The sequence below is a fragment of the Uranotaenia lowii genome, chromosome 1, assembly GCF_029784155.1.
Source record: "Uranotaenia lowii strain MFRU-FL chromosome 1, ASM2978415v1, whole genome shotgun sequence".
Lineage (NCBI taxonomy): Eukaryota > Metazoa > Arthropoda > Insecta > Diptera > Culicidae > Uranotaenia > Uranotaenia lowii.
Genome location: NC_073691.1, coordinates 145,764,520 through 145,780,852, shown reverse-complemented (window position 1 = coordinate 145,780,852; position 16,333 = coordinate 145,764,520). Strand labels below are relative to the sequence as shown.

General features: G+C 42.6%; 2 protein-coding genes across 4 annotated transcripts in view; both read left to right on the top strand.

Annotated features, from left to right (window-relative positions):
- Nucleotides 1-16,333, top strand: part of LOC129740405 (protein phosphatase PP2A 55 kDa regulatory subunit) — a 195,261-nt gene that overhangs the window by 45,271 nt on the left and 133,657 nt on the right. For 2 of the 3 annotated variants that reach the window (XM_055732059.1, XM_055732060.1), the window contains exon 2: nucleotides 9,792-10,084. The exons of the other annotated variant lie outside the window; for it this stretch is intronic. The gene's annotated coding sequence lies outside the window, so the exon portion shown is untranslated. The remainder of the gene's footprint in view (nucleotides 1-9,791; nucleotides 10,085-16,333) is intronic. 3 annotated transcript variants of the gene reach the window in all.
- On the top strand, nucleotides 1,357-7,512 carry LOC129738006 (uncharacterized). Its single transcript, XM_055729182.1, has one exon. The coding sequence runs from the start codon at nucleotides 1,357-1,359 to the stop codon at nucleotides 7,510-7,512; it is 6,156 nt and encodes a 2,051-aa protein (XP_055585157.1).

Sequence of the window (16,333 nt, the reverse complement as noted above, 5' to 3'; positions counted from 1 at the left end):
GCAACTGTTTGTACGTTCTTATATAATATATCCAATCAATGAAATAGTTGTATGGTAAAATAATCTTACCTTTTACCTTTTTTACCTCTAGACACTCTCAGCTTACCTGTAGCTGGAACCAACCTTGTTCAATTTCATAACCATCGGCAGATTATTGGCCTTAAACCAAAAATCTATTGCCGATACTAAAATTCAAACGCAATCCGACAGTATGTCATTGGGTGACTCTAAGCGCTCCATATTCTTAACACAGTGATGAAATTTTGTTGTTTCACTTGTTTCACGAATAAGCTTCTGATAACTCTATTCAGAATTTTCCTCTATTTTGGTAGCTGCCTTTTTTTCATTCTTATTCTTCTTTATCATTTCTTCACTTCTTTCTGATCCAAATGCGCTTTTTTTTCACAGACCAACCTATCGCACATATGCCCATTTCTCTCTTCTTATCGTATCACTATTTTTCCCGCACTCACATATTTTAAATTTTCACACCCTGTGTTCTTTTATTTCGTTGTTTATTCAAATTTTTACCTCCCCTGAGTATTGCAATACTCCTTTTCTATTTTCTTCAAAACTTGTCAAATTACTAATTGCCGATTTTCACATCCAAATCACATACCACCTCCTGACCAAAGTCATGAAAACCGGAAACCGAGAAACATTATTCATTGACTTATAATCCTCGCATGTGCGTAGCAACACCAAATCAGAAAATACCTCCCAATTCTAGTTATGTTTGCTTAAAATATTGCTGTTGACGCAACTGGCATCCCGGACGATGAGAAGAAAGAGGAGAAACAAAACGTCAGAATAGCGAGCAATTAATCCGGTCAGATCCCCAAGCGTGGATGCATCAATTATTTCGGAAATTATATTTAATTATAAAAAGTGTAGTACATAGTTAAAAGTTGTGTGATTCAAAATCATTGTTTGTAAAAAACCGTAAGTATCAGGAGATCAGACAGCGAACTGATGCTAATGTTGGCATTTCTATGTAGGTTCTCCCGAGCAAGATCTCGTTGATGCGTGTCACGGAGTAGATAGGTTAGCGAGAATAAATCTGTTTGAGGTTAGAAGGTATACTCCACATGTTAGAATTCAGTAAATTAACAGGGTTCTTCCGCAGGATTATATCACGATTGCTATTGCCCAAGGTTCGAAACACTTGTTCCCGTGATCGTACCAAAGAAGCTCACTTAAATGTAGGTATGAAAGCTCTAGTGAAAGAACCGATTATAACCATGTTTTTTAATTTTAGTTTTGAAGCAAATAAATTGATTGCTGTCAAAAGGTGTCGCTTTTCATGCGGGAACAAATCTTCAAAAATTTAAAGCTAAAAAGCTACGAAAACCAAAGATGCAATCGTCCAGTACTCCGAACAACAGCGAAGAATACAGCTGCGTTGCGTGCGACAGGCCAGATTCAGCTGATAATTTTGTGGCTTGTGATCAATGTAACCAATGGTGGCACTACACCTGCGCCGGGGTTACCGATTCTATCAAAGAGCGGCCATGGACTTGTCCAAGGTGCCTGCCAACTCCAGCAGCTTCTGTAACGACAACATCAAGCCGTCGAACAAGATTAGAACTCAGCTTAAGACACCTTGAACATCAACGAGAAATCGCAGAAAGAAGATTGGATCTAGAAAATCAATTTATGCAGGAACGGTTCCGGCTCATGGTAGAGTCCCTTAGCGATGAAGAAAATCGTAGTGTAAGAAGTCGTGTAGACGCAATTGAAACTCGAGAACGCAATTCACAAATCTCACAATGGATTCGTAACCAAGATGTTGGAATAAGAGACCCGCAGGGGCCGAAGGAAAATGATATCTTACCAGTTGCAGGGAACCCCCCTGAGATAGAAGGGGCTATCGGAGGACAGCTTCCGCCCAGTGAACCCATTACTAACCAACAATCGAGTAGAAGTAATCAAATAATTAAAGCGTTAGAACAACAATTGCAGAAATGTCAGATGAGACCTCAGGCTGACGTAGATGATATAAGAGAGCTTGAAGCTAAATTAATCGAACTGAAAAACCAAATCAGAGGGCACCACAACTCATTGCCCAACACAATGTCCGCGGTAGATCCGCCCACACAGCCAGATGTTTCTAAAGGTGCTATCCGTAAGAAACCGACTCGACGACTTCCGAATTACCAATCAGGTTACCAGAAGTTACCCCCACCAACCACACAACCCATAACCATAGCTCAGCATAGAGTAGATAACAATCCACAGCCAACCAATGATGTGTTGGCCTCGTGGAATCCATCAGCTGACCCAGCTGCCAAAAACATACATTCAGTGTCAAACAAACCAGACGAAGATTACCAACTACGCTCCACTCATCCCGTCCCAATCTGTGGAGGACTTGATCCAATTCCTCACATGGGAGCTGGAACTGGACAGCGACAGTACATAACTGAGAGAAACTACACACCAAGATTTAATTTAAACGCTGGTCAACCAGCTCCCCCGGAACCTTCAAATAGTGGCCCTCAAGCAACAAGTCGCGTACTGTTCGGATCAGAGGTAGCGCCATTGCGTATATGCCGGCCGAACACAGAACAACTGGCAGCGAGACAAATTACACGGGAACTCCCTGAGTTTTCCGGCAATCCTGAAGACTGGCCGCTCTTCATTAATTCTTATACGAACACAACATCGATGTGCGGATACAACAATGCCGAAAATTTAGTCCGCTTACAGCGCTCGTTAAAAGGAAATGCGCTCAATAGTGTGCGCTCCTACTTGTTCTCTCCGGACTCCGTTCCAGAAGTGATTGAAACTCTTCAAATACTCTATGGACGCCCAGAATTGATCATCAATAGATTGATCAAAAATGTTAGAGCTGTTCCGACACCGAAAGCAGAACGACTTGAAACTTTAATGGACTTCGGTATCACCGTTCGCAATCTGATTCAGCATTTAATCGCTTCTGGACATCGAACACATCTCTCCAATCCATCCCTCCTACAAGAACTGGTAGAGAAGCTCCCAGCAAATTTCCAATACGAGTGGTCCCAACAACTTTTGATAACTCCTGATGCAGATCTTTCCATCTTCAGTGGCTTCATGGCACACGTTGTCCAGTCTGTTAGTAAAGTAGTTACCTACACCGGAAGCCAAGGACACCGCGCCGAAAGAAATAGGACCCGTGAAAACCATTTCGTTCACACCCACATCGAGGCTGAAGCGAGTCGAAATGAAAATCGAGGAATTACCTGTTTCTGCTGCCAAGAAAGCGGACACCGTGTGAAAGACTGTAGGACATTCAAGAATGATACAGTTGAGGATCGCTGGAGATGCGTCAATGAAACTAATTTATGTCGAACCTGCCTAGGGATGCACGGCAGACGACCTTGCCGACTTACTAATCGTTGTGGTGTTGATGGTTGCAACCGTAGGCACCATCCTCTCCTACACTCTCCCTCGCAAAACCCCGAAAATACGAACAGACAAATGAACACTGAGAACCTTTCCCATCATCATTGCGGCCAATCAGTTTTATACCGCATCATGCCGATCACCGTTCATGGAAGTGCAAGATCCCTCACAGTGTGTGCCTTTTTCGATGAGGGATCCTCTGCGACGCTTCTAGAAAAGCAACTGGCACAAGAGCTCGGGATAGAAGGACCGACGGTACCTCTGTGTCTCAAATGGACGGCTGACGTCACTAGATCCGAGGAAGACTCACAATTAGTATCGTTGCACGTGTCCGAAGTTGGAAAAGATACTCGCTTCCATATAGAAAACGTTCGAACGGTGAAATGCCTTAATCTACCATCCCAGACGCTGCGGTTCACAGACCTGGAGGATTCGTACGATCACCTAAGAGGTTTGCCTGTGATCAGTTACGAAAACGAGACACCGAAGATTTTAATAGGCCTACGACACCTGAAACTAGCTATACCCCGGAAACTTAAGGAAGGTACGACGGGACCAACAGCGTGTAAAACACAACTTGGATGGTGCGTGTACGGAGATGTTGGCCGATCACGTGACCCTGAATATTTGAACTACAATCTGTGTGAATGTTCAAAACTAGATGGACTGGATACCTTAGTAAGGGAATACTTCAACAGAGAAGATTGTGGTGTGAATCTTAACGCAATGCTGGAATCAGCCGAAGACAGCAGAGCTAGACAAATCCTAGAAAATTCCACTCAATGGAACAACGGCAGATATCAAACAGAACTTCTGTGGCGCTACGATAAATTTCAACTACCCGATAGCTATGCTATGGCCAAATCCAGACTTATGTGCCTCGAACGACGAATGCAACGTGATCAACAATTAAAAGAAAATATACACGATCAAATACACAATTATCAGATTAAGGGATACGCACATCGTGCCACTCAGGACGAACTCGATGCAGCAGACCCGAATCGAGTGTGGTACCTCCCGCTCGGAGCCGTGGTGAACCCAAAGAAAAAAGGAAAGGTCAGACTCATCTGGGACGCTGCTGCGAGCGTCAATGGCGTATCACTGAATTCCTTCCTCCTTGCTGGCCCAGACCTACTAACGCCGCTCGCTTCGGTACTCTTTCGTTTCCGACAATTTCCGGTGGCCATAAGCGGAGATTTGCGGGAAATGTTTCATCAGATTGAAGTGGCAGAAAAGGATCGACATTCCCAACGTTTCCTTTGGCGGGAAAATCCGAACCAAGAACCCGAAATCTTCCTGATGGATGTGGCAACGTTCGGAGCCAAAAGTTCCCCAAGTACCGCCCAGTACGTCAAAAACCGAAACGCAATGCAGTTTGAGAGTCAATATCCGAGGGCCGTCGAAGGCATCTGTCGAAGCACGTATGTAGATGACTACCTTGATAGTTTCGAGACCTGCGAGGAGGGAAAAAAGGTAGCAAAGGAGGTAAAAAGAATACATAGCCATGGAGGTTTCGAGATTCGAAACTGGGCATCGAACGTGAAGGAGATTCTCGAACATCTGGGAGAGGAGACAAACAACATGGTGAAAGATTTGGCTACTACGAACGACAATATTGAGCGAGTACTTGGACTTTTGTGGGAACCGCAAGGGGATAATCTGAGCTTTTCCACCACCTTTCGAAAGGACATAGCTGCTCTGGTTGCTTTGAACTCCAAACCAACCAAGAGACAAGTCTTGAAATGTCTTATGAGTCTTTTTGACCCTCTCGGCCTTCTTGCATCCTATTTGATACATGGGAAAGTCTTAATGCAAGATATCTGGAGAACGGGAATCAAATGGGATGAACCTATAAACGACGACATATTTCGACGTTGGAAAGTGTGGATAGAGTCGTTAGATCGTCTTGGCACAATAAAAATTCCTCGATGTTATTTCCCAGATGCGACCAAAAGCCTCTACGACTCGTTACAAGCGCATGTTTTCGTGGATGCGAGTGAGGTGGCCTACTCTGCTGTGCTATACTTCCGGGTCAGAAACCCTGATGGAACTTTCCAATGCACTCTGGTCGCTGCTAAAACAAAAGTAACACCTCTAAAGTATGTCTCGATCCCGCGCTCCGAACTAAATGCTGCTGTACTTGGAACAAGGCTCATGACATTTGTTACTGAGGGACATTCGATTCCAATACACGATCGCTTCTACTGGACCGACTCTAATACAGTGTTATCATGGATCTCATCCGACCATAGGAGGTATCGATCGTATGTGGCTTGCCGGGTGGGAGAAATTCTAAGAGTTAGCACGGAAAAGGAGTGGAACTGGGTACCTAGTAAATTCAACGTCGCCGATATAGCCACGAAGTGGGGCAATGGTCCAAATTTTGACACCGACAGCAGCTGGTTCCGAGGCCCTTCATTCCTCTACACTGACGAGGAACCATGGGTCAAACCTGACCTGTCCGCCACGACCGAAGAAGAGTTAAAACCAGTCCACATACATCAAGAAATTATTCATCCTACCTTAATAAATTTCGACAACTTTTCCAAGTGGAACGTATTGCTTCGTTCAACAGCACTCGTCTTTAGATTTGCTGCACTAGCTAAACGAAAAACCGTCCCCGAGGAGATCATAAGCCAAGAACATCTCAAACAGGCTCAAAACCTCCTGTGGAAACTGGCTCAAGGAGATTCATATCAGAAAGAGATCACGCAGCTGAAGAACGCCAAACATAATGCCGTTTCTGGAGAGAGTAAGAAATTCCTGCAAATAGAAAAACACAGTCCTTTATACAAACTCACGCCGCTGCTAGATGAGTTTGGAGTGTTGCGAGTCGACGGACGAATTGGTGTTTCAGACGCAGTTTCCAACGACGTTAAATTTCCGGTAATCCTTCCTAGGAATCACAGAGTGACATTCCTCATAATCGACCATTATCATCAGAAGTTTTTACACGGCAATACGGAGACCGTGGTAAACGAGTTACGGCAGAAATTTGAGATTCCACGACTGCGAGTAGAGGTACGTAAAGTAGCAAACAACTGTCAATGGTGCAAAATTTATAAATCGAAACCCGAAATCCCGCGGATGGCTCCATTACCGCGAGCTCGATTGGCTGCCGGAGTAAGACCGTTCACATTCGTAGGCGTTGATTACTTTGGCCCGATCCCGGTAAAGCGAGGTCGGGCGAATGTGAAAAGGTGGATTTGTTTATTCACATGTCTAACCGTGAGAGCAGTTCACGTAGAAGTTGCATACGACTTGACGACCCAATCGTGTATATCTTGCTTCAGACGCTTTATCGGACGTCGGGGGCCTCCGCTGGAAATTTATTCCGACAATGGACGCAATTTTTACGGAGCCTCGCGTATCCTGCAAGACCAAATGGAGAACATTAACAAGAAGATATCCGCCGCTTTCACGGACGCGGAAACAAAATGGATTTTTATCCCGCCATCCGCACCACATATGGGAGGAGCGTGGGAGCGGTTAGTACGTTCTATAAAACAAGCGATGCTTAACCTTCCCCTGGACAGTACACTCGACGACGAAGGGCTACACACGCTATCGGTTGAAGCGGAATCTATGGTAAATTCTCGCCCATTAACTTACCTGCCCCTTTATTCTGAGGAATCAGAAGCCATTACTCCTAACCACTTCCTTCTTCGAAACTCGAATGGGAAAAAGATAGCTTCAGAAAATCATAATGACAACCCGTTGGTACTTCGCGACGCCTGGGATTCGGATCAAGGTCATCTGAAAATGCTCTGGAAAAGATGGGTGCGTGAATACATGCCGACACTAACAAAGCGTACCAAGTGGTTTGGAGACACGAAGCCCGTAGAGACAAATGACATAGTAATAGTGATAGATGAAAGTCGCAGGAATGGTTGGATTCGGGGGAAGGTTCTCGACGTGGCCCATGGAAAAGACGGCAGAGTCCGGGAAGCCATGGTTCAAACTTCTGGCGGTATTCTGAGACGACCCGTAGCGAAGATTGCAGTTCTGGATGTGGACGTTTCTGGTAAGGTTCCTTACGGGGAGGGGAATGTTGACGCAACTGGCATCCCGGACGATGAGAAGAAAGAGGAGAAACAAAACGTCAGAATAGCGAGCAATTAATCCGGTCAGATCCCCAAGCGTGGATGCATCAATTATTTCGGAAATTATATTTAATTATAAAAAGTGTAGTACATAGTTAAAAGTTGTGTGATTCAAAATCATTGTTTGTAAAAAACCGTAAGTATCAGGAGATCAGACAGCGAACTGATGCTAATGTTGGCATTTCTATGTAGGTTCTCCCGAGCAAGATCTCGTTGATGCGTGTCACGGAGTAGATAGGTTAGCGAGAATAAATCTGTTTGAGGTTAGAAGGTATACTCCACATGTTAGAATTCAGTAAATTAACAGGGTTCTTCCGCAGGATTATATCACGATTGCTATTGCCCAAGGTTCGAAACACTTGTTCCCGTGATCGTACCAAAGAAGCTCACTTAAATGTAGGTATGAAAGCTCTAGTGAAAGAACCGATTATAACCATGTTTTTTAATTTTAGTTTTGAAGCAAATAAATTGATTGCTGTCAAAAGGTGTCGCTTTTCATGCGGGAACAATTGCCTTCAGAGCATATTTGAAAATTTTAAACATGATTCGACGAATTTTTCGCACATGGACTCTCAGCCACTTCTTTCCACTTCGAGAATTATTGTTCACCATCACCTGCCCTTTTCGCGAATTCATCGCAGCAAGCGGTGATTTTTCTTCGGCATTCAGCCCTACACGTTCGCGCCTGCGCTTCTATACGAGCCGCCCGTTTCACGCTCGGATATCAAAATTCGCGTAATGGTCCTATCAAATCAAAATCTTTTTTCCACAGCCACTAATTACTTTCTTTATCACCTCACGAGCCCCATCAAATTATAAGCTCGTAAAATACAGATCATTTCACACTCTTCCAGGCTAATGTACGGCATTAGGCAGCGGCATTACAGCAGAAAATGAAACCTCCACCCCCGCTGCTCATGCTTTATTCTTTTCTTGCTTAATTGCGCTCCAAGCACTAAGTAAGCAAACAACTTTTTCGAATTTTTCACAATATTGAGTATTACTCACTTCCCTTCTAACCAGCGGTGTGCAAACTCGCTTCGGAAAGAATCATTCGGCTGATTTTTTCCGAGTTTAACTTGTTGTGTGCAGATTGATTTTATCTTCGTTCCAATCATTACGTGATTGCACACAAAACGAAGAGTACAGTTCTGCATTGATGTTTCCCATGCCTCGCAGGAATAAAATCACACCAACAAACCAACAGAACGAAGCTTACCGCACACGATTGCACACAAGCGATCGTTGCCCGACGGACCGAGTTCCCATTCCTCGCACCCTTCTCTCGCTCGTTTCCCGTTCCCTTGTATCTATCACTTTTAGCCACGCCCCCATGCGTTGTCCGATTGATGTGTTCGGCTGCCGAACGAAAACGATTTGAATTTTGAATTCGCAGAACTGTACGTTCGCTTCCCTGATGTTTCCCCCGATTGCTGTTTACTCCTGCCGAGTTTACCCGAAGCTTACTTCCTGATGCTTTCCGATTTGAATTTCCGATAGCATCATTGCAGTTTGAGTTTAACGAAATAAAATCGTTCTGCAAAGAAGGGCAAAGTGCGAGTATGTAGACTCGCGATTTTAACATCTCTGCTTCTAACACGGCTCATATTTCTAAATTGCTGTGCACCGCTCAAGAAAGTTAAAATAGGTACTCGATATTTTCACAAACGTCCCCTTATCCGAAACAGATGCAAGAGAAAACCGATCCGCACCCGACGAGAACAGAACGAAGACCTAGAAATTAAATAGCAAAAACGTTTATACATTTTATGATCCAACTTTTCGACCCTTATAGGTTCAGCATCAGAGACTTGGAAGCTTGGAAGCTTTCTCGAAAACATCGAAAACCACTTGGCAGATGTGACAAAACGTGATACACAAAATGAGGGGATGCATTTTTTTCGAGTACCGTTTCCTCGTATATGGCCGCCCATGTCCTCTGGATGTTGCACTTATAGTGAAGTATATCGATGACCATCCAGTTTTGTTGTGTGAAGTACTCGGTGTTATTCACAAGTGTTACATCAGCCACCCGATTCGTCCGTCCATCCGTGCGGCTATCTATCTAGAAAAGTCCGGAGGCTATATGAAAATTTATAATCAATTGCCGCCCTTGTAGTGAGATACGTGGCGACCGTGCGACAAATGGCGACAGAAAACGATGGACGGTTGAAACTTCGGCGGGAATGACAGTGAGATGATCGTCTCCTTTCGTTCATGCACGCCGCGTTGCAACAGAGTTTACTCAAGTGCCAATTTGTAATAACCGCTTCATCATCAATTCGTGTGTACCTCTAGGCAAGGGAAAGCAAACAACGGCTTTAAGAGAATTTATGTGAAAGCTACGTTTGTGAATAAAAAAACCCTGAAAACGAAAAGCGCGAAGTGAAGAATAAAATAAAAGTTTTAAACCCCACATCAAACGCTGACAGCATTCTATTCTTAGTGAAAAAAACTTATCTAATGAGCAGTAGGAAACCAAAAACACATAAGCTGACTTGATCCCGATCCAAGGAATTACGGCACTTCCGGATTTTAGCAACACAAATAACGAAAACAACAAGACATCAAGTCTGTCATCATAAGAGCAGGTAAGCAGGTGGTGTCTGTGTGTGCAAACTTGTTGGTTTCGTAGAATGTAACAAATTCAAAACGGCAAACACTAAAAGTAGGTTAAGGACACACTTGATTCCGCTGAGTGTAGAGGAGGTCCATTTCGGTTTTCCTTTCTTCGGCCTTTTTTCGCGTAGGCGTGAGAGTGGTACTTCGTCGTGAAACCAGATTCGTTGAATGAACTCGTTCAGGGAAATAAATTCCCACTTAAACTGAAAGATATCAACAGTGATTTTTCTGGACAATGGAATGACAAAGAAACGAACCAATTTGAGATTTCAAATCCAGAATTCTTTTCAAAACTTTTCCCGTAGCCGAAGTAGGACTAGTAAATATGTTAAAAACAACAAAGAAAGTGAAAAAGTAGTGATAAAGTTCCTTAAGCAAAATGCATTGTACGACCAAATTAAAGAAACTGTAACGTCCAGTATTTATAAAATAAATACTGAGGGTGAAAACTACAAGTTAATCCCTCAATAAATAAAGCGTAAAAAATCCTGAATAGAATATTAAAAATACTACTATTAAGCCAAACGAAATTCAAGCTGAAGATTTTTTTAATTATATTTTCATAAATATCAATGTCTTTGAAAAACCGAGTTTGTATTTTTTAAACATGTATATTTTCATGCACTTTTGAAAAAATACCATTTTGTTTTAGTATTCCCAGTGTTCAAATAAATTTCTGTTTAACCAATGACCATTGATCTTTGATTTTTTTTAAATTTTATTCTAAACTAGTTGTGCTTTGCTACACTTTGTAAAATCAATAAATTGCGTGAAATTTTTTTATAATAAATAAACTTTCAATAATTTTAAATGAGAGCTTTCGAATCAAATTATTATTGGAATACAGAGAAGATTAGATTTTCTGAAATGATTTTTTTTAAACTGGATCTGAAATTGTTTTTCAATTATGGTTTTGAATTTGATATTAAGAACTCGATTTTATTTTCCTTTCTGAAATGTGGGGAGGGCCAAGACCTGCTATAACAACATTTTTCAACCAAATTCATCAAATTTCACATATGGCTCCATTTGCTTGATAAGTTTTTGAGCCATACTTACTTTTCTTCTTCCCGTTTCTCCTCTGGAAGAAGGAAAGGTTTTGAATCTAAAAAAACTCTCATGTAAAATATGGCTTCTTTAGGTTGAGAAGTTTAAAAAACTATGCGATAAAACCTCCTCCCCCCTCTTTACAGTATTGAATCTTTTCTTAAAAAAAACAGAAACATTTTTCGTGCTCGAAAACTTTTTCTTTCAAATTTGATTCCATCTGTTGGATAAGTTCTCAAGTTTTACACAAATTGTGCGGAGCTCCTACTCCCCTCTCTTACTACCCACTGGCAGGTGAAAAGGGGTTTTAATAATCATAGAAACATTTCTCGTATCCTTATACTCTCCCATGTAAAATTTGGTTAAATTTATTGATGAGCTCTTGAATTTGTCAAAACATACGTATGACACCACTCTTTTCTTTTCCTATCCCGTGCAGGGATCATCTTAGAAATATTTCTTGTATTGAAATTCTTTTCCCATTTGTTATCATCTGCTAGATTATTTAGTACTCGAGTTCTTAAAAAACAATTATGGGAGCTCTTCTTCCCTCTTCCTATCGAATCAGCGAATCAGTGAAAGGAAGAAAAAGCCTTGAACAATCGTAAAAAAAATTCTACTCAAATACCCTCTGCTATATTATTTGAATAAATAATAAGTTCTCGAGTGATCAAAGAATATTGTATGACACCATCCCTCCTCGTTGCGCTCTTCCCGTTGGAGAAAGAGAAGGGTCTTGAAACATAAAAAATATTTCTCGTACTCGAATATAATTCCATGATACATTTGGTTTCGGTTTCGATTAGTTCTCGAGTAATGCATAAAAGGGAACCCCCCCCCCCCCCCCATTCTTATCCCCTTGGTAAAAGGACAGATGGGCCTTTTACCTTCCTTTGTAAAATTTGGATAAATTTTCATGATTAGTTATTAAGTAATGCAATCATAAGAAAGAACCCCCCGAGTCCCCTTTGTATCTCCCAAAGAATCATAGAAACCTCATACCCAAATAATCGTCCATGTTAAATTTGGTTCCATTTGCTTGATTAGTTTTCGAATTTTGCGAAAAATTGTATGGGAGGTTCCTCCCCCATTTCTATATCAACACTGGAAAGAAGGAGGAGTCTCAAACCATTTTTCAAATATTTTTCTTCTTCTCCATATCGTATCGTTGCTGTGTAGCAACGGGAATGGTTTCTAGCTAGAATGATGCTACCTCCGAGTGCTGTGATACGCACGTGGTAAAAGCACAGAGAACAAAAAAGTGTGTAAAATTTCAAATGCTATCACCCAAAAAATACGTTAGAAATTGACTACAAACAGTGCCATCTATTGCGCCGTTCAAAAGTTACAAATCAACTTTAAAGTGCCCAGTTTTCAAAAAGGCGTAATCGTATATGAACTCACAAAAAATGAATCCAATGTCTCAGTAAAATGGACGGCTTCAATGTATTGCTAAATAAATGAAATCAGAGTTACTTTTCACTGGGCGAAATTTCACTTTCTTTATTTTTGCACTACTATGACAGTTAAGATAATTAACAGCTTCGGTTTAAGTTTTCGCACTTCTTGAACAGTAATTTGTGTAAGAAAATGCATCACCTATGTCCAGTCAAATGCAAGAACATTCTTGACGATCAGTCTTTCCCAGCAGTATTGATTCTAGGCATTTCAAAGCGGGTTACTTTCACATATCACTTTAGCATCCAGCTGTTTAAAACTATGTATTTCTAACAAATTTGAAGGAAAATGATAATATCTATCTAACTTTTATGATTTTTTTTTTCATGCAACATGGTGAACGTTCGTTCATCAAGTTTCGAACGAAACTTCAACAGCGATTTTCTTGAAGCATGCTAAGCAGCACATACGACGTATAGAAAACTGACTGAATCTTAGTCAGCTTTGTTTTGACAGTTCTCTTTGGTGTGTTTGGAGACATCTGGTGGCCCAGCCAAAAGACAAAAATTGGTTAAAAAAGGGTGTTGGGATTTTTACACAACTTTCGTGGGCTAGCTTGTATGTCTGTTCTCTGTGGTAAAAGTACCCATTGAACATATGTCGAAAATCAACACTAACTTGATACAAGAAGATATACCATGCCCCACCGGAGGCTACCGTTGCTATTCGTCACGTGGCTAATCGACGGTGATCGACATACTTGGTGATACATTTTGAACGTCGCTCCCTTAATCATTCCCGAACGTCTATCCTCGCATCATTGTTGATAATGCTCGTTATTGATAGACGATCATTAATGTTTCAAAAGGAAAAATCTGAATAAATACCAGGACCACATGTTCAAAAAAGCTGTAGCACATGCTGGACAGTTCATTGCGGTTACCTAGTCATGATTTTGTCCTTCTAGGCAAAACGAAAAATAAAAAATCATCTGATAGCCTACATAGATCGCTCAGAACTGATACATATCAGTTATGATCCTAAAGGTTGAAAGTCGTTAGGAGAAGGAAATCAGCATCGAGACGTTCGTTGCTGATAGTCTGCGTCCTTTTTTACTTCATCATGTATCGCAAAAGTGTTTCAAATACTGTTGGAAAACTGGCCACCGTGCCAGTCCGCGGTTTTTGCAAAAGTCGCTGAGAAATAACAGCGAAAACTAAACGTCATCGTTGCCGCCAAAAGTGACGGCACGAGGAAAATTTTCACTTCTGTTAGCCATTTTCGTATCGAGTTGCGTACTGCGTAGAAGCAGAAAGTTTGTATTTGTACTGAAAACTAAATGTTTGAAGTGTTCCGTTTTGCTAAATATTGTTGATTTTTGGAATCAGGAGCGTAGGATCATGTAGGTATACATGTAGTTTAGAGTGGCTCGTTATTAACTTTTGTATTTTAGTATCAGGCAAAAACGCTGATATTGGATTGACCATCTCTGTTGAACAGAGCGCTAAAAGTAGCAAATCGGTAATATTTGTTAATTTTATTCTATAACGCCACAAATTACCCAGAATATTGTCCACAGGACTCTTTGCTCTCGATACGAGGTTGAACTGAGTTGTATTAGGGCCGGAATAGCTAGGGTCACTGATTTGTAAGTTCTAACCTATAAAACCATTTTGAACCATGTTTGTAACAACTTATCATTTGTTCCGTAGAATTGAAGCATCACTACAAAACTATAAATATAGTCTGCTATCAGTACCAGTGCATCGCTTTTCATTTGCCGCCCTATCACAACATTCTTCAATTAAATCAAATTGAAGTCGAAATTCGTCGAGCAACTGGGAATCGTCGAAATTAACTTTACGTTCGAGGTTCGCCAACAAAGATGGAACGAGAATTTCAACCCAAGACCGGAACTGGTCCGGAAGCTGACAACGACACCACTATTGTCGATCAAAACTCCAGCTGCGTGGCTTGCAGCAAACCAGACAGCTTTGACGATATGGTTGCCTGCGACTTGTGTGATTCCTGGTGGCATCAGTGTTGCGCGGGAGTAACCAAGTCAATTAAGGACCGTGATTGGACATGCCCCAGATGTTTGCCGGTTCCAAGTCGAGCAAACTCGATCAGATCCACTTCGACGGTGCGTAAGGCCCTCCTCGAACTTAAATTGCAACGACTCGAGGAAGAGAAGGATTTGAAACGGAAGCAGTTCGAAGTGAAACGGAAGCAGTTCGAAGTAGAACAGAAGCAGTTCGAAATTGAGCTAGATCAAAAGTGTTTAGACGAAAAATATCGTCTGCTGGAAGCTGCCGCGGTCGATGATGACATTGACAGCGAAGGAAGCCGCCAAGAATATCACCGTAGACGGCAACGAACGGAGGACTGGGTGTCCAGCAGAACGAGCAACGTTTCGGAAAGGCTCGAAGGAGCTGTTGGTGGTGTCGACGAGGGGCGTACCGACGCCCAGCCGATTGAAGCTGAACAGATTCAGCAAGTAAATAGTGTTGTTCGCGAGCTCAATAGCAAGGTGGCAAACTGCCAGAAGGAGCCGGATCCATTGTATGCGAACTTGAAAGTTATCCTGAAGGCGTGCCAAATTCAAAATAACGCTTCAGTGAGTGGCACACCCTACACAGGCACAGTGCCAAAAAGCACCCGAATGCTGGCTCCGCCGATTGCTCCCCGTACATTCGAGCAGTATGAGCGTCGAGAAGAAAATGTCTTTCCTGACAGCACGGAATATTCTATGCAGAACCAATGTAGTTATCGGAAACATCCGCAGGTGGAACCCGGATATAACGCACCGGTGCCGCAACACATAGCACCCGAACGTGATGTAATGCCAAGCAATTTGACACCCTCGCCACAGGCAGGCTTGTCTGGCAATCGAATTCAACATTCGTCAATTGTTTTGAGCACACCATCGGCATCGCAGATTGCTGCCAGGCAGGCACTTTCGCGAGACCTCCCAATATTTTCCGGCAATCCAGCTGATTGGCCGGTGTTTATCGCCAACTACAATTACACCACAGAGGCGTGTGGATTCAACTGTGGAGAAAATATGATCCGCTTACAGCGTTGTCTGAAAGGTCCTGCGTACGAGGCAGTCAGAAGCAAGCTGGTCATACCGTCATTGGTTCCTGCGGTTATCGACGCGTTAGAGATGCGGTTTGGGCGTCCCGAATTGTTGATCGAGACTTTCATCAACAATGTGAAATCTACGACGCCACCCAGAGCGGATCGTTTGGAAACCCTAATAGATTTTGGGGAGAAGGTGCAGACTCTTTGCGACCACATAATTGCTGCCGATCTGACTGATCATTTGGCCAACCCGCAATTGATGAAGGATCTAGTTGAAAAATTGCCCCCTGACTACAGAATGAAGTGGGCCGAATTCCGTGAGCCACTGTCGAAAGTAAATTTGCAAACGTTCCGAGAATTTATGAATCGGATTGTCAAGAATGCTTACCGTGTAACTGGTGCAAGGTCGTTTGTTGAAGAGATGAAATCGGTGAAGCGCGACCGAGGAAAGAATCTAAACTACAGCTTCATACATTCCGAAACCGGGGGGAGTGACTCCGGCCAGTCAGCCAAAGTCTCAGCCGATGAGCGGAAGCCAATTGAATGTGCCGTTTGTGGGAAAATTAATCATCGAGCCAGGGAGTGCGAAGCATTCCAAGCGCTGTCCGTAGATGAACGCTGGACACGTGTACGGAATCTTGGACTCTGTCGTACGTGCCTTTACGGACATGGACGTCGCCGATGCAGGA

Coding starts and splice junctions, on each gene's coding strand:
- LOC129738006 (XM_055729182.1), top strand. CDS start 1,357: ATGCAATCGTCCAGTACTCCGAACAACAGCGAAGAATACAGCTGCGTT.